This window comes from Sparassis crispa (assembly GCF_003851025.1).
Source record: "Sparassis crispa DNA, contig_000005F, whole genome shotgun sequence".
In the NCBI taxonomy this organism is placed as follows: Eukaryota; Fungi; Basidiomycota; class Agaricomycetes; order Polyporales; family Sparassidaceae; genus Sparassis; species Sparassis crispa.
In genome coordinates this window covers 2312531-2331166 of record NW_020939752.1, presented here as the reverse complement: position 1 = coordinate 2331166, position 18636 = coordinate 2312531, and the positions used below count along the sequence as shown (strand labels likewise).

General features: G+C 52.4%; 4 protein-coding genes across 4 annotated transcripts; 3 read left to right on the top strand and 1 right to left on the bottom strand.

The window, feature by feature from the left end:
* Nucleotides 1-117: 117 nt before the first annotated feature.
* SCP_0607680 (predicted protein) lies at nucleotides 118-2368 on the top strand (the record flags this gene model as incomplete). The annotated part of the gene is made up of 4 exons (XM_027759900.1): nucleotides 118-237; nucleotides 289-1561; nucleotides 1614-1810; nucleotides 1865-2368. 4 exons carry the CDS (start codon nucleotides 118-120, stop codon nucleotides 2366-2368), a joined length of 2094 nt encoding a protein of 697 aa, XP_027615701.1.
* A 4948-nt stretch (nucleotides 2369-7316) lies between these two features.
* Nucleotides 7317-9066, top strand: SCP_0607670 (hypothetical protein; the record flags this gene model as incomplete). Its single annotated transcript, XM_027759899.1, has 10 exons — nucleotides 7317-7346; nucleotides 7408-7442; nucleotides 7797-7858; nucleotides 7917-8014; nucleotides 8075-8175; nucleotides 8354-8427; nucleotides 8477-8492; nucleotides 8541-8589; nucleotides 8643-8674; nucleotides 8736-9066. 10 exons carry the CDS (start codon nucleotides 7317-7319, stop codon nucleotides 9064-9066), a joined length of 828 nt encoding a protein of 275 aa, XP_027615700.1.
* Nucleotides 9067-10604: 1538 nt separating this feature from the next.
* On the bottom strand, nucleotides 10605-10994 carry SCP_0607660 (hypothetical protein; the record flags this gene model as incomplete). Its single annotated transcript, XM_027759898.1, has 1 exon — nucleotides 10605-10994. The coding sequence occupies one exon, from the start codon at nucleotides 10992-10994 to the stop codon at nucleotides 10605-10607; it is 390 nt and encodes a 129-aa protein (XP_027615699.1).
* Nucleotides 10995-14656: 3662 nt separating this feature from the next.
* Nucleotides 14657-15431, top strand: SCP_0607650 (hypothetical protein; the record flags this gene model as incomplete). The annotated part of the gene is made up of 5 exons (XM_027759897.1): nucleotides 14657-14792; nucleotides 14842-14857; nucleotides 14906-14954; nucleotides 15008-15039; nucleotides 15101-15431. 5 exons carry the CDS (start codon nucleotides 14657-14659, stop codon nucleotides 15429-15431), a joined length of 564 nt encoding a protein of 187 aa, XP_027615698.1.
* Nucleotides 15432-18636: the final 3205 nt, after the last annotated feature.

Here is an 18636-nt window from a genome sequence, read left to right as displayed (position 1 = left end):
CGAGTCGGCCCCCCGTAGTCGTAAACCTTCTAGTCGGGAAAAGGGGAAGGAATTGATGGAGGCTTGGCAACGAAATGGCGGAACGCGTCTTCGAGACGGACCCCTGTCAAGAAATTTATGGGCGAGTTCATTCCTGGACGGAAATGGACTCTGCCTATGGAAGAAACGGGCAAGTGGCAGAGTAAATTCAAAGACGTGGCCCTGATTACGAAGGAATCACAAATGTACCCTGGTTTCGTGAGCACTTCCCCTCTTCATGATCTACACAGTCACTCAGTATATATTCAGTGCGAAGCTGTGAACTTGGTCTTAAACATGGACAAGGACAACCGTCTCGTCGCGCGGGACATGGCAGACAGGGCCGACGCGACCGAAGACGGGGCGAAACTGATGGGCCTAAGTCCTATAGTGCGACCCGATGTATCAATCTATGCAAAAACTCCCGAAGCAGTTAGGGACTACGAGCTCACCGCTGCAGAGGTCAAGAGGAGCGCGTGCGCAGAGGCTCGACATGAACATCTTGCCAGGGTCTGCCGGCAGCACCTGTGCGTGCCAGTCGAAATCAAGATTGATCACACGTCGTTAGCGTTCGAATTTCTGAACCCCGAGAAGAAGCCGCCTGTCCGAGGGGAGAGCGCGAAGGGCCAAATCACGGATTACGCCTCTAAGATTCTCCTTGCCCAGCACCGCGAGTTCTGCCTTCTGGTATATATCTTCAGATCTTTCGCGCGACTGGTACGATGGGACCGTTTCGGGGCGGTTGTGTCCGAGCGATTCAATTATATCAGGGGTCGCACATTGCAGACGTTCATTCACAGAGTGGGCCATATGTCGGATTCTCAGCTTGGATGCGATCCGACTGTTGTTCCTGCTACGCCCGCAGAAGTCACGCTCATGGCCAGTTGCAAGGACAGGCTGAACGACTACCACAAGCTATGTCTGGATGAAGCAATGTCGGATGGGTGGCCTATTCACAAAGTCGCATTCTATGCGAAGGACGTCGTCGACAGCGAGGCGCTGCGCAAGGCCGCAAGGTCTGCTTCAGGATCCGCGCCCATTTGCAATTCCCCTCCTCATTCGCCTTCTCCTTCTGACTCTGTATCCTTCGATGATAACGCCACGCTTCCCTCGGAGACTTGCAGTACTTGTGTCCACTCTGATGATGCGCTGATATCGGAGCCTGTACGATATTTCCTCATTGGTAGGCCACGATTTGCGGCGCACTCACCTACGGGCCGGGCTACATGGGGATACGTGGCCTACGACATGGAAGCGGGGGGGCTGGCATTCCTGAAGGACACATGGCGTCCCGACTCCTCAAGAACACACACGGAGCGCCAGGTATACGAACGTCTGTACAGGCATGACGTCCAACCCTTCTATATGGTGGTGATGTCAGTCCAACCGGAGAACAATGCCAGCAGACGCCGCACGCAGGACTTTGGCGACTCGGTTCTTGGTCGAATCCATTACCGCCTGGTGATGAAGGAAGTTGGTCGTCCTTTAGACGACCACTATGACTCTGTAGAGATGGTCGGGGTTATCTTCTATGCGCTGATGGGTACGTGGCTGCGTCGGGCCATGTGTATATGTTCTCACCCTCTTCCTTCTAGCCCACCATGAAGCCTGGGAGAAGGCTGGTGTACTGCATCGAGATGTGAGCGTCGGCAATGACTTGGCTGACGAAGACCCCGACGAGCCGCCTTACCACGATGGTGGCCCTAAGCGTGTCAAAGGGTTTCGGAACGATCGGGACCTGCGCAAATATGCGCATGAGCTGGATAGCGGGCCCACCCAGAAATCGCGCTCGGTGGGTTTGACCATATTGGGCAGTGTCGTGCACGGGCTAATATCCCTCTCCCAGGGAACGTGGCGATTCATGTCAGCGTTACTACTTCAATTTCCAGGAAGACGCTACGAAGTTTCGGACGATCTGGAGTCATTTATGCACGTCGTGAACTGGCTGGCCCTGAAATGGTACCGACGCCATCTCCGTATAGCAAACACGCTGCGGCAACACGTCGCTGATACTTGTGATAAATGGACCCGTCTTGATGGCTACGACGTGGGTGGGGAACGTAAGCTCCTGCGGATACGGATCGGCAAAGTGCCTTTTCGATTAACGATCAAGGGTGGGCTCAGCAGCCTTAGCGAGAGACTCGTGGAGCTTTGCCATGAGCGTTACAAGACTGTCGATATGGCCGCTCTGAGAGCACAACCCGAAAGCCCCGGACAAGATCTGTTACGCAGTAAGGTGATACTCGACTCCCCTACAGATGATGACGACGCGCCTCTTGACCCGGAAGACGACAAACACGAAGCAGCTAGCTCGAAGGCTCCCTCCGCAGCTTTGTCGACCCACAAATGAATTGTCGGCGTCTTTATGACCGTTCTCCGCCATGGTGCTTTCGAATGGTACAAAGACAAAGTCGAGGCCAGTCAATTCGCGCCTTTCGCTCCTGCATGAAATTCCGTGTCTGTTGGGTCTAGAGACGGTCAGAGCAAGTCTTGCATCTCCCTTCCGGCAGACCCCCAGCCGTCACGGAAGATGGCACCCTCCAATACGCCGCGGATACGCGGTATGACGACCCGCGTGATGCATAACGCGGATTCCGGAGTTGGTTCTCTGGCATCAGCGCCAGAGGCAGAGGAACGAGGGCTATGGGTTTCGCGGCAGTGCAGTCTCGAGGCTTGCAGGACACTCGGGGATGCTGCGTATACCCTCGTATGTTTATGATGACTCGCTTGCGATTCCAATGTTGTACTCACGCCACTGATGTCGTTATCTGCGGATGCTTGGTCGTGATCGATGCACAGTCGCCAGAACTGATTATATCACAAGGTCTGACATGGACTGTTCATTTCGGCCGGGGTTTGCTCGAGTTCTAACGAACTTTGTCTTCGATCACAGTCTGATCGTCATACGTGGATGAGAATCAGGTGGCATCTTCTCAGTCGACTTGTAATGGCTCGTAAAGCATACGGCGGATGCAAGTTCTGGTACATAAACCACAGTGGCGTCCGTCATCCAAGCACCTAGAAACCGTTGAGTGGCATCCGTGGTACGCAGATTGCCCGTCTTCCCTCGACAAAACACATAGCTAGGAGACAAATAATACAAGACGATTCCGGCACGCCCACACTCTAGTGCATCCGAGGCGTTCTATAGGCCGATGGGGGACCAGTCTGCTTGTCTGCTCGCGCAGAGACGCGAGCGAAGACGAAGACCTCGTCGAAAACGTGGGAGACGACTAGGAATCTGGGAGAGAGAACAACCCCGGCAGCGTCGATCGATCGGACGGACGGGGACGCCAGCCTCGCAAGAAGAACACCCCTTCAGATCCGCCCCTCACATTCGATAGAAAAACCATTTCTCATTCCATACCAACATTTCGAGTCCCGTCAGCGGTCATCCGCACATACGTCCCGCAGCTCTCCTCGCGAACTCGGTCAATGCTCCCTGCTCCAACCGTCAAGGCTGAAGGGGAGGCATAAAACTGTGGTGGTTGGGTAGTGGGCTGGTGGTGGAGCCCTCGTCGACTGCAGGTTCTTTTATATCTGTTCGATCGATCGCGGTATTCAGACTTGCCAGGTTGGGACGCCGCCAGTCGCGGAGTGAGCGAGCGAATCGAGTTCCTGCGCATTTGCACGATCACGATCGGGCCGCATCGAGCATGACGCACACGATCTCACCAGGGCCCAATAGGGAACGGGCGAATTGGAGGCGCGTCGTTCCTCTTACTCGGTGCGTGTTGCCTCAGCTAGAGCTCGTCCGTGTTCGGTCACTCGATATTAACTTGTCCGCCTCAAAGCGGTGCACCCTGTGATCTCGTTGGCGTCACCGGGCCCAAGGCCCTCGCGCTACTGGTCAAATGTGACATAACTGTATCCTTGGGCAACCAGGCAAACCTAGGAATAGGGATGGCGTCGAGCCAATGTCCGTCCTGAATATGACTGTCTGTACGTGAATCGCCAGACTCGGACTTGCGTTCAGCACGGTCTACGCACGATAGCGTAAAACTACGGTATATGGCAAACCATCTCGTCCTGCAGAGTCCGGACTCGGTGATCGCGAGACCATCCTCGTCACCTTCCGTTCGCTCTCAGACCCAGAAATGTCGGCCGCCTGCTTGCGGCCTTCCCTCCCGGTCGGCGCGTGAGTCCCTTCGAGTTTTGCTCGGAACACCGTCAGCTGGCACGGGCAGCACCCCGCTTGTGCGCCTCGCGCGCCGTCTTCGCGTCTGTGTCAGCCACAGTCAGCGCAGGCTGCGTGCTCGGCGGCGCCCCAATAATAGTATTTACACCAAAATCTGTGTACCGTAACAGCGATACCTCTTGCGAACGACACTCTGCCGGCGATCCTACGAACGACACGAGTCTCGGGACTGGGAAACACGCGGGCAGAACTCGTAGCACACACCGCTCTCTCCCGCGGTCGAGCGCGTCTCGTTGGTGTGCGACCACCTGGAGGAGATGGGCATCGTGTGGACGAGCTTGGGACGTACGCGCCGTCCGGGGCGCTGCGGGTTCGGCGGGTCCGAGTCGGGAAGGCCACTTCACAGCTGGGTCCTCCGCAGGCAGGTGGGAGGTCTGCACTGGGGTTGAATGGGAGGAGGATGTTCTCGAGCGTCATAGACTCCAGGTAGGGCAGGGCGGCGAGGAGGTGGCCAGAATGGAAACGTCATCAGGGCGGACACGAACGCACGCATCTGCGGAGGCGGGAAAGACTTGGACATCGCGGAGGGTCACAACTCCCCACAGACAGAGTGGTCATCGAGGCAGATGCAAGGCGTCGTGAGGGGTATGAGTACCGAGATTCCAGAAAATGGAGCAGTACGAAGTTGTGAGTATACACGAGAAGAGGAAGTATGGAGGAAGTGGGAACTCCTCATTTGCAACACGGAGTATCGATACGAATGAAGACTGGTTTGCCAGAGGGACACGATCATGAGAGAAAAGGAACATAGACCCACAGAAATCGGAGAATCACAGAATGCAGCGCTCTAGGTGCCAAAAATCCTACGTCTCTGACAGCAAGGCGAGGAACGACATACTGCAGACAGGGACTTGTCGCACAGTTTCATTTCCACTGAGATGCGAAGGAGACCATAGATAGCAATGCAGATGGCAGGTACAACGTGGAACTAGAAAGCTGTACAGTGAGCGATAAGACATGAACGACGCTTGCATACCGTGGACTGCCTCTTTCTCGATCTCCGTTCTCAATTTTGCCCACGTCCGCCGTTGTGCGTCCTCCTGGTATCCCTGTGGACTCAATGAGAATGTGGTACTAATGATACCTGGCTCTCCAACATGATTCTTCTGCTAAGAAAGTGAGTTGAACAGCCTCTAGCGCTTAGTCGGCGTCAAGCTTGTGGAGAGATATAGAGACAGCGAGAACACTCAGTAAACCAAACTGAGACACAGCTTAATTGCCGCACAATTGGCTCTAGGCAGTACTTGGTAGGGGTGGTGGTTGTCGAGAACGAAACTGGTGACACTGCGCGCTAATCTGATACCCGATCTGGGGAGCACGAGGCTATCAAACACCTTGTCGGGGAATAATCTTGGAAAAGTACGACTGAGAGATCTGAGGGTGCAGGCTTCCGATCCACTGTTCACCCGAAGGTCTGTCTTCTCATGATCAGAAAGAGCGCTAATACGTGTAATTAGCTGCCTCTCGTACTCGACGCCCGAGACCTGCGGATCCGTCAGTCGACTCACCGCGATACCCGAGTCTCTGGACATTTTCAAACCCTTGGCTCCAGGCGCTGTTGATTATACAGTGCGGCGCGCGCGACTCGTATCATGTTTCATGGCCGCAGTGTTCGTTACGAGGCGGATGGTAGCTCTATCTTGTTGATCGTATTTCTGTGAATGAATGCATCAGACATGAACCACAACAAATTGTTTGCTTTTCGTCACCGGTCACTTCGCCGCAAGGCTGTCATCTACCACATGTCAGTTCAAAGCATGTCAACCATAAGTCTGAGGTTTGATCTTCCAAATGTGCCTTCACCGGTAGGAGGGAAACGCCGCTGCTCGTATTACCGCCAGCACTGGTATATTGATGTTGTTTCTACTGTGGAATGGAAGACTTCGGATTCAACGTGCGTCTTGAATGCAATGCCTCAACGGTGAGCGGTGAGTTTCGGCGTCGGCACAAGTGGCAACCCATGACGACATACGCGCCTGCACGTCGTCAAATACAGATTCATCACCGATACTGACGCTTGTCCGCGAAGTTATAGCCGACCTATGTACGGATTCTGAGGATACTTGTTGGGCGAGTGCTCATTTCAGAAGTCTAGAGCCGGGATACATTGGCCAGACTGCAAACGCTATGCTGGGCGGTATTCCTATGTGAGGAGAGTGAAACAGCTTTTAGATGATTGTGGAGAAAGCACCCAACCATTGCGACTCGCGAGAAATTTCGAATCTCTGGAAGGAGACTGATTAGAAGGGCAGATAGAGCATCACCATCAGCGCTCTCAGCCATTCGACTCTTACGGCGTTCTTCTAGGAGCTGGTGTATAAGCTTCGGAATTCAGATGATGAAATTAGATTTCGACGCCTTAGCCCCGGGTGACAGATGATTGGCGCACAGCAACACGCCACGCTGGAAAAACGATTCAGATTTGGCAGACGCATCCAGCAAAAAAATACGTATCTGACATAGCCCTTGTACAGCGCCAGCACTCCGAGTCTGTTCCGAACTCCAGATTTCATGCAACAGGGTGCTCCACACTTCCGTCTTATCGAAGGAGGTGGCCGCTTCTGCAATCGGTGAGTGGTCTGAAAAGGTATCTGCTCAGGTAATTACTAAGCAATTGCCAACAATTCAGCTGAACATCAAGCGCAGACACCTCAGCAGAAACATGGCAAGGCTGCAATCTTGGATCACTCTATGTGCCTTGTACTGGACTGCTTTTCGGCTTTCAGGCACAAGAAGCTCAACGCTGAGTGTGACGTTAGTGGTATGACGGTTATCCGAGTCAGACCAGAAGTTTCCTCGCCGGCGAGTTGCTACGGTACCACATATCTGGTACCGGCCGCTTTGTTGGTATACGGTAGTGTCCCGCGAACTTCCCACCACTGGTGAGCATGTAGTTTGGCTATGCTTATTCATTAGGTCAGCTGCAATGCAGACGATGGCATAAAACGCGGCTTCTGGGCGCAGTCATACCAATCAACCTCCCCCCCGAAGTCGAAAGGGAACACTTGTTCTATTGTGAAGAGTACCTGCAGTTTTCAGGATAATTGGACATTATTGAGATGTCCAATAACTCGACGGAACTCCGTCAATTCTGGGCTGCATGGCGTCCTTTTATCGCCAGAATTCCGACGTGCGCCTTCAACTTTCTTCCTTTGTGGGGATTGTTGACATCAAGTCCTGTCGTTATCCAGACAACCAGTAAACTATTGCTCGGCATCAAACACTGGTGAGTCTTCCACATTCCAGCGAAGCTTGTGAGGAGATCTGACGCATTTCGTTCTGAGCACTGCTACTGTACTACTACGTACTCGTCCTCGCGCAAGAGCGAGAGTGCATATGGCGGCATCGCAAATTTACCGGAGTGACAATGTTGTACATGATGAACAAGTTTGGGAGTGCCGGATGGGCGATCAGCAGCTTGCTCTCAATACCTAATTGGAGCTCACTGGCAGTAAACGTGAGCCTGAGGATCCTTTTTGGCACCATCCGTGTATGCTCACTGACATTTGGACGCAGGTGTCCCGTACCTTTTTTCTGCCGTTGCTGAGAAAGTACGGTACTGACACTTACACTCTGACAGCGAGATGGCCCTATTCTATGTATTCCTAGGCTCCGATATCATCATGAATCTCACATCAACAGGTGAATGACTGTGATTTCTCTCACTTCTGATATGATCGTTTTACTCGGATGCATGCAGTATTCGACTCTCTAAGAGTGTATGCAGTAGGCGGCAGGTCATGGCGCTACGCCGTGGTGGTGGCTGTGCTGAATTCCACGTTTCTCCCTCCGCGTATTGTGGGTGGATTTTGTTGCGAGACGCATTCAAAATATCTGTTCATTGTTGATCGATCCCAGTGTCTCGGGGTGTATACTGGGTATGGATTTGATGTCTACGACGTGTCCAACGCTATCCCATTTATTACCGACACGCCTGAGTTCCTGTCCATATTGAACATGTACGTGGTTGCTGCTCGCCGAGATGTGCACTATCTAACTCATGGGATACAGAAGTATATAACTTCCAACCTGTTATCTCGTGGTCTTCGTTCACGAGTTGTATTTAACAGCAATTATCGTGAACTGGGCGGGTTCCGTTATTGCGGACCTGATCGTGCTATTTGTCACTTGGTCCAGCACTTACAAGATCAAGAGAGATGCTGATCATGTAAAAATGAAGGTACCATTGACGACTCTGCTGTTGCGAGATGGTAAGCTTGGAATTGTGTTGCCTGCATATAATGTCTGATCCGTGCTTAGGTACTCTGTACTTCCTGTGCGCACAGTTCTGTCTAGATGCCTGTCTATTCTGATCTTTGTACAGCTTGTTCTTCATTAGTAACATCATTTACATAGTCGCTTACCTGAACGACGTAAGTCTTACTCCTCCTTGAATGTTCCACTCACAAAATTCATCCCTCTGCAGTCCTTTTACTATGTCAATTGTCTTACCCAGCCGTCCGTCTACCCCTCCCTACTTGGGCTTCTCATCACTGTCACTGACATTATCTCCACACAGAGCCCCAGCTATGGTGTTGTCTAGCTTCATTCTCAACCTCCGTGAGATCTACATGTCAGACACCAGCGGGCCGTACTCGCGACCGTCCTTTGACGTCTCACGCGCGTCAGACCTACGCTTCGCGTCGCGTATTGTAGGAAACATCGGCGCGCCGCTCAGTCTCAGCGTTGCATCACCTATCGATGGCGGTAATGTCGCGGAGCGCAATTTGCCGGGTGACGGGTTGGAGGATGAAGACGGAGATGAGCTGAGCGATGACGAGATTCAGGAGGTTCCACGGGTCTCGCATAATCCTCTCGCGGTGGATTTCGTGGAAGAGGAGTACTATTAGAGATCTCGCAATGCAACGTGCGTTTCATTATGGTGTACTTTTACTCCAATCACGCTGGCTCACCCTTCTGTGTACCGCCATTTCCCGCAATAGGACAGCTAACGTATCATATTACACCGAAGCGACTCCGACACAATATGGCACTACATTCGCACGACACTGCGTCGAACCGTATTACTTCACTACTGTCGGACAGCTCAGCCCAGTATATTCTTGGAGTAGCGGTTCAAATTCGTGTATATCTGCGTAACTATGTCATCCAGCTTTCCTTTAACTCTCGGGTCTCCTCAATGCACTTCGTTAAGATTTTAGATTAGAGTCGGTACAACCAGGATTCGGTCAGTCGTATGGTCGCATAGCGCACAAGCTCTCATTCCAAGTCTTCGACCATGTATTGAATAGTCGCAGCAGAGCGGGGGAGAGGGAGCCCTGCATCCATCCAATCAACACGCCTCTGGCCTCGGACCTCACCACGACACCGACATCTCAGCATACGCAATGACAGTTTCGGGTCAAGTGCGTTATCTCATTTCTCATTTCATATAAACAACTTGCATACCGTCAACTGCCATCCGACTCTCCTTGCAAATGCTCCCTGCTCCAAACGTCGATACTCTCGAGCGACATGCAGATCAATGAAGTGGGTTCACCTAAGCCTTCGGAGCCTCGCCACATGCGCAGTTCGGGTAGGAACATGCCCCGACACCTGAAGCGGCAGACGCACACTTGACGTTCGAAGGGGGCAGCTCGGGCTGCACCACCATGTATCAGAAAAAGCGCTCTGACTCTGAGAGCGGTGGAAGCCGTACCATAGTAAGTTGGCTGAAGCTGTGGGGGGTGGTGTGAAACTGTGGTGGTTGGGTGGTGGGCTGGTGATGGAGCCCTCGTCGACTGCAGGTCTTTTATATCTGTTCGATCTACCGTTCACGCGCACGGTCGAGCAGTATTCAGACTTGCCAGGTTGGGACGCCATAGGTCGCCGAGCGAGCGAGCGAATCGAGTCCCGCGCATTTGTGCGATCACCATCGGGCTGCATCGAGCATGACGCACAAATCTCGGGTGGGGCCAATAGGGAACGCGCGAATTGGAGGCGCGTTGTTCCTCCTAAGTGCTCGGTACGTGTTGCCTCTGCCTCCAGCTAGAGCTCGTCCGTGTTCGGTCACTCGATATTAATCTTGTCCGCCTCAAGGCGGCGTACCCTGTGATCTCGTTGGCGTCACCGGGCCCAGAGCCCTCGCGCTACCGGTCCAATGTGACACAACTGTATCCTTGGGTAACCAGGTCAACCTGCGCCCTTTTCCTGGCATAGGGATGGCGTCGAGCCAATATCGCCCGTCCTGAATATCACTGTCTGTACGTGAATCGCCAGTGGTATTTACTTCAAGATTTGTGTACCGTACAGTAGTACCTCTTGCGAACGACACTCTGCCGGAGATCCTATGAACGACACGAGTCTCGAGACTGGGAAACACGCGGGCAGAACCCGTAGTACATACCACTCTCCCCGCTGTAGAGCGCGTCCGTCGGCGTGCGACCACCTAAAGGAGACGGGCACCCTGTCGACGAGCTTGGGGCGTCCGCGCCGGCCGGGACGCTACAGGTTCGGCAGGTCCGAGTTGGGAAGGCCACTCCACAGCTGGATCCTCCGCGCGCTGGTAGGGCTCCGAGATCATGATGCGCTCATGTTGTCGAATACGAGCGCGGTGAGCGGCATTGCGCCGTCTCGGATAAATGGGTTTGCACTGGGGTTGAATGGGAGGAGGATGTTCTCGAGCGTCATAGCCTCCAGGTATGGCAGGGCGGCGGGGAGGCGGCGAGGATGGAAACATCGTCAGGTCGAACACGAACGCACGCGTCTGCGGAGGCGGAAAAGACTCGGATATCGCGGAGGGGCGAGGGGCGCAATTCCTCGCAGACAGAGTGGTCATCGAGGTAGATGCAAGGCACAGTGAGGGGTATGAGCATCAAGAATCCAGAAAATGGAGCAGTACGAAATTGTGAGTATACACGAGAAGAGGAAGTGTGGAGGAAGTGGGAACTCTTCATTTCCAACACGGAGTATCGATACCAATGAAGACTGGTTTGCCAGAGGGACACGATCATGAGAGAAAGGGAACATAGATCCACAGGAGTCGGAGATTAATCACAGAATGCAGCGCTCTAGGCACATACATCATATGTGTCTGACAGCAAGGCAAGGAACAACATACTGCAGACAAGAACTTGTCGCACAGTTTCAGTTCCATTGAGATACTGTCATGCACAAGGGAGAATATAGATAGCAATGCAGATGGCAGGTACAACCTGGAATTAGAAAGCTGTACACTGAGCGATAAGACATGAAAAACGCTTGCGTACCGTGGACTGCCTCTTTCTCGATCTCCGTTCCCAATTGGGGAACGTCCACCGTTGTACGTTCCTCTGGTGCCCCTGCCGACTCAATGAGGACGTGGGACCCGTAACTAACACAGGATGACACCTGGCTATCCAAAACGATTCTTCTGCCATGTAAGTGAGTTGGACAGAGCGCTCGGTCGGCGTCAAGCCTGGGGAGAGATGCATGGCGCGGCGCGGTTAGAGTGACGGGCATAAAGAGCGGTATAGAGACCTAGTGAGAAACTCAGCAAAGCAAGGCTCGTATGCCTAAGGAGCTTCGAGCAATTGGCTGTAGGCAGTACTTGGCGGAGGTGTCGAGAACGACAACTGCGCGCTAATCTGATACCTGATCTGAGGAGCACGAGGCTATCAAACATCTTGTCGGGTAATACTTAATCTTGGAAAAATACCAGGCTTCCGATCCATTGTTCACTCGAAGGTGTGTCTTTTCAGAAAGAGCACTAATACGTGTAATTAACTGCCTATCGTACTCGACGCCCGAGACCTACGGATCCGTCAGTCGACTCACCGCGATACCCGAGTCTCGAGTACTGAGTTGCTATAAGACTCTAGGAAACAAGAAAGAATGTATTCAGCAACCGGACGAGCAAAGTTGAATGGGCCCCATTTCAACGCCGACATTTTCCAACCCTTGGCTCCAGGCGCTGTTTATTATACAGTGCGGTGACCGACTCGTGCCATGTTTCAAGGGCCCAGTGTTCGTTACGAAGCAGACGATAACTCTGTCTCGTTGATCATATTTCTGTGAATGAATGCATCAGACAGGAACCACAACAAATTGTTTGCTTTTCGTCACCGGTCACTTCCCTGCAAGGCTGTCATCTACCACACGCCAGTTCAAAGCGTGTCAACCATAAGTCTGAGGTTTGATATTCCAAATGTGCCTTCCCCGGGAGGAAAACGCCGTGAATCATATCACCGCCAGCACTGGTATATCGATGTTTCTATTGTGGAATCGAAGACTGCGGATTCAAAGTGCGTCTTGAATGGAATGCTTCAACAGTGAGCGGTGAGCACAAGTTTCGGCTTCGGCACAAGTGGCAACCCATGACAACATACGCGCCTGCATGTCGCCAAATATAGATCCATCGCCGATACTGACGCTAAGTGTCCGCGAAGTCATAGCAGACCTATGTACGGATTCTGAGGATACTTGTTGGGGAAGTGCTCATGAAGTCTAGAGCCGCGATACGTTGGCCAGACTGCAAACAATATGCTGGGCAGTATTCCTATGTGAGGAGAGCGAAATGGCTTTTAGATGATTGGGGAGAAAGCACCCAACCATTGCGAGAAATTTCGAATCTCTGGAAGGAGACTGGCTAGAAGGGCAGATAAAGCATCAGCATCAGTGAGGCTCTGTGTACAATATCATCATTGACTCTTACGGCGTTCTCCTAGGACCTGGTGATAAGCTTCGGAATTCAGATGATGAAAACTAGAATTCGACGCCTTAGCCCCGAGTGACGGATGATTGGTGCACAGCAACATGCCCGTGTCTCGACAAACGATTCAGATTCAGCAGACGCACCCAGCAAGAAGCTCATGTATCTGATACAGCCCTTGTACAGTGCCTCTCGAGCTTCAATTTTCATGATATTCCGCGATTCCGTTCAATCGAAGTAGGTGGCCACTACTGCAATCGATGAACACTTTGAAAAGGCATCAGCACGCATAACCTCAACTCCGCACACCTTGTACAGGACCGAATGAGAAACCCTTCCGGCTTCCACGTACAAGGACTAGTTTTAATATTCCTCACGAATTGAGGAGCAAGTCTTGTAGATATTGCCTAATTGTTTTCGGGGGCATGATCAAGCTTCCAATTGCGTATAAGCGCTAGTATGTGACACCAGTGGTGTCACGGTTACATCACATTCGAATTCATCATCATCTGTTCTCTGTTCCCAGGTACCCTCGCCGGCGAGTTGCTATAGTATGTACCATATGGTGACGGCGGCTTCATCTGGTGCATGTTGGTATACATTACTGGGGTCCATTGAACTTCCCACCACCAGTAAGCATACAGTTTGGCTGTGCCTGTCCATGAGATCAACTGCGATGCGGATGCTGCATAAAACACGGCTTCTGGGTGAAGACATACCTTCCCTTCAGTCGAAAGGCGACCCTTGTTCTACTGTGAAAAAGCATCTGCGCTTTTCAGCATATCTAGCATTATTGAGATGTCCAATAACTCGACGGAACTCCGTCAATTCAGGGCTATATGGCGTACTGTTTCTGCCAGAGATCCGAAGTGCGCCTTCACCTTTCTTCCTTAGTGAGGTTTGCTGACATCAACTCCTGCCGTTGTTCAGACAACCGGTACACTATTGCGATGCATCAAATGCTGGTGAATCTTCCATATTCCAATGAAGCTTGTGAGCAGATCTGACGCATTTCTTTATGAGCATTGGTACTGTATTACAACGTACTCATCCTCGCGCAAGAGAGAGAGTGCATATGGAGGCGTCGCAAATTTACCGGAGTGACAATGTTGTATCTAATGAACAAGTTTGGGAGTATCGGATGGGCAATCAGCAACTTGCTCTCAATACCTAATTGGAGCTCAGTAAACGTGAGCTTGAGGTTCCTTTTTGGCACCACATCCGCGTATGCTCACTGACATTTGGACGCAGGTGTCCCGTACCTTTTCTCTGCAGTGGCTGAGAAAGTACTGGTACTGACACTTACACTCTGGCAGTGGGTTGGCCCTGCTCTATGTATCCATAGGCTTCACTATCATCACGGGTCTCACGTCAACAGGTGAACGACTGTGATTTCTCTCACTTTTGATATGATCGTTTTACTCGGATGCATGCAGTATTCGACTCTCTAAGAGTGTATGCAGTAGGCGGCAGGTCATGGCGCTATGCCGCGGTGGTGGCTGTGCTGAATTCCACGTTTCTCCCTCAGTATATTGTGGGTGGATTTTGTTGCGAGACGCATTGAAAATGTCTGTTCATTGTTGATCGATTCCAGTGTCTCGGGGTCTATATTGGGTATACATTTGATCTCCAAGACGTTTCCAACACTATCCGACTTATTACCGACACGCCTGAGCTCCTGGCCATATATTCCATGTACGTGGTTGCTGCTCGCCGAGGTATGCACTACCTAACTCATGGGATACAGAAGTATATAACTTCCAACCTGTTATCTCGCGGTCTTCATTCATAAGTTGCATTTAACAGCAACTATGGTGAACTGGGCGTGTTCCGTTATTGCGGACCTGATCGTGCTATTTGTCACTTGGTCCAGCACTTACAAGATCAAGAGAGATGCCGATCGTGTAAAAATGAAGGCACCATTGGCCACTCTGCTGTTGCGAGATGGTAAGCATGAAATCATGTTGCCTGCATGTAATATCTGATCCATGTTTAGGCACTGTGTACTTCCTGTGCGCACAGTTCTGTCTAGATGCCTGTCTATTCTGATGTTTGTACAGCTTATTCTTCATTAGTGACATTATTACCTTAGTTGCTTCCCTGAACGACGTAAGTCTTACTCCTTCTCGAATGTTCCACCCACAAAATTCATCCCTCTGCAGACCTTTTACTATGTCGATTGTCTTACGTGGCCGTCCGTCTACACCTCCCTATTTGGGCTTCCCATCACCGTCACTGACATTATCTCTACACAGAGCCTCATCCATGGTGTTGTCGAGCTTCATTCTCAACCTCCGTGAGATCTACATGTCAGACACCAGCGGGCCGTACTCGCGACCGTCCTTTGACGTCTCACGCGCGTCAGACCTACGCTTGGCGTCGCGTATTGTAGGAAACATCGGCGCGCCGCTCAGTCTCAGCGTTGCATCACCCGTTGATGGCGATAATGTCGCGGAGCACGATTTACCGGGCGACGGGTTGGAGGATGAAGACGGAGATGAGCTGAGCGATGACGAGATTCAGGAGGTTCCACGGGTCGCGCATAATCCTCTCGCAGCGGATTTCGTGGAAGAGGAGTACTATTAGGGATCTCGCAATGCAACGTGCGTCTCATTATCGTGCACCTTTACTCCAATCACGTCGACTCACCCTTCTGTGTACCGCCATTCTCCCGCAATAGGGCAGCCAACATATTACAATGACTCGGAAGCTTCTCGGACACAGTCAAACTATGGCACTACGTTCGCATGACACCGTGTAGAATCGTATTACTTCACTACTGTCGGACAGTTCAGCCCAGCATATGCCTGGAGTAGCGGTTCAAATTCTTGTATATCTGCGCAACTACCTCATCCAACTTTCCTTTAGCCTTCGGGTCTCTCAATGCCATATCGTAGAGCACGGACGGTATTATCGTGCCTGTGTAGAGGACACTCGTGCCACTGCTGGCCGATGAGGCCGCCCCCGAAGCTCTGTCTTGCAGGCATTGCTGTTTCTAGTCGTCTGGCTGACCGTGTGTGGACGGGTAGAGCGGTTATGTCTGATATCGGGCATGGGCCAGCGGTAGCTCAGAACTCCGAGAGACAGCGTGGATGAGAAGACAGAATCAAGCGCGCGGGTAACGAGATGGCAGGGCTTGGCCGCAGTCCACCTGGCAAGAACATTGTCGGACTGAAGCCTGTGATAGTGAGTTGGGACAGGGGATGGGGGCGTACATAAATACGGTCCCTGTAAAGTTTGTCTGTCAGCAGGAACCGTGCGTACCAACACATTATATATCCATCATTTACTCTCGTTGTCGTGGCGAGGCGCCAAAGGCTTCGATGCACTTACGTGCGATGGGCAAGCACTAAATTCATAACAAAGTGGTGCGTTAAATGCTGATATGTCACTCGCAGGTACGCCACTGAGCGCGGGACAGAAGGGGCATATCACACACCCTGGAGAAGAAACGAAGAAACGAAGAAAAGAAATAGAAGTGGAAAGAGTGGAAGAACTTGAAGTCGATACAACCTGGATTCGGTCAGTCGTATGGTCGCATAGCGCACAAGCTCTCGTTCCAAGTCTTCGACTCTTCCTGATCAAGGCCCGATGCGTTGAATAGTCGCAGCAGACGCGGGGGAGAAGGAGCCCTGCATCCACCCGATTAACATGCCACTGACCTCGGACCTCACCACGACACCGACATCTCAGCATACGCAACGACCGCTCCGGATCACGCGCGCTATCCCATTTTTCATTTCATACAAACAACTTGGATCCCGTCAACTGCCATCCGACTCTCCTCGCGAACGCTCCCTGCTCCAAGAATATTTTCCGACGACATGCAAATGGACAAGGTCGGCAGGTCTAAGCCTTCGGAGCCTCGCCACACGCGCAGTTCGGGTACGAACACGCCCCGACGCCAGAAGCGGCAGACGCACACTTGACGTTCGAAGGGGGCAGCTCGGGCTGCACCAACAGAGCATCAGAAAAAGCGCTAAATCTGAGAGCGATGGAAGCCGTACCATAGTAAGTTTGGCTAAAGTTGCAGGGGGTGGTGTAAAACTGTGGTGGTTTGGTGAATGGGTGGGCTGGTGATGGAGCCCTCGACGACTGTAGGTCTTTTATATCTGTTCAGACATTCAGAATCGAGGGTTACTCAGACCTGCCGAGTTAGGGCACCGTAGGTCGCGGAGCGAGCGAGCAAATCGAGTCCCGCGCATTTGGACGATCGTGATCGTGCCGCGGTCCAGCATGACCCACACGATCTCACCAAGGGCCAATAGGGATCTGGCAAATTGTAGGTGCGTCGTTCCTCTCCAAGTCGTGCGGAGATCTACAGGTCCATGTTCCATCGCTCGACATTCTGGCCCGCCTCAGGGCCGCGCACCCTGTGAGCTCCTCGGTGTCACTGGGCCCAGGGTCCTCTCAGTTCTGCCTTCTCTGAGCTATCGCCCATCGCCCCAACTTCCGAGCTACTACCGGCCGACCCGTCGGACACACTGGATTTGAAATTCTATTGCGAGCCACGTATTGGCGGTATCATCGCATCCAAAGTAGGCCCTGACCACCTGGGGGTGCGGCGCCGCTGTCCGCACGAGATATCCTGCGGGGTGCGTGTACGGCCCGCTGTGGTTTACGTACCAGAACTTGCATCCACCATAAGGGGCTGCACGTTGTACGAGCCATTACAAGTCAGCTGTTAAGATGCCGGCTGATTCTTATCTGTGCGTACCACTCGGAGCTCGTACTCTCAGCGGCGACAGCAAACTCGGGACTGTTATCAAATAAAAAATTCGTCAGGATTCTAACAAGCTTAAGCCCCAGCACCCCGCGCGACATGAGCAGTCTGGTATGTCAGACCTTGCTGTATAATCACTTCTGGCAACTGCGCATCGGTCACGACGAAGCGTCCTCAGATGAGGACGTCAGTGGCACAAGTACAACATCTGAATTGCCATATTAAGCGATAGAACAGAGACCTATAGACGCAGAGGCACCAAGATGTACTGCACCTACAATTCGCCCGTTCCCTACTGGCCCCTCCGGAGATCGTGCAAATGCGCGGGACTCGATTTGGCTCGCTCGCTCGGCGACCTACGGTGTCCTATCTGAGCAGGTCTGAATATGAATACGTGAACGTCAGAACAGATAGAAAGACCTGCAGTGGACGAGGGCTCCATCATAGTTTTACACCCCCCCCTGCAACTTCGGCTCCCGCCGCCGTACGTGCTTTGACCGATTGGTTCCGATTGTTTCTCGGTGCAGCCCGAGCAGGTCCCCCCAACATCAAGTGCGCATCGGCAGCCCTCTGACATCGGGGGCGTGCTCCTACCCAAACTGCGCGTGCGGCGAGGCTCCGAAGGCGCAGACGCACGTACCGACGGTCCGCATGGCGTTCGGAGCAGGCGCCGTTGAAGAGGTTCGCGAAGAGGCCATTGGCGGGACGGGGACTCGAAATTGTATGAACTGAGAAATGGTTTCTTCAGCTCGACTAGTTTCGGACAGCTATTAGCAACAATACTTTTCGTCACTCCACAACGCTGCGCGGTGCGCTCGCAGGTAAGGAGCATCCCTCGCGCTGCAGAAAATAAGACACACACCAGGGTTTACACGCGATTTACCGCGAGAAACGCTGGCTTGCATAAGATGAGTCGGCGTATCCTCGGACAACGAGTCTTACAGCTAGTCTCATACTAAGACCGTCCGCGTTCTCTGACGTTATCACAGGGGTTTGCGTCGAACCTAGTCTTACAGCGTCCTCCTCCTCTTAGTGCTCGTCTTAATCCGGCAATGGTCGATAAAAAGG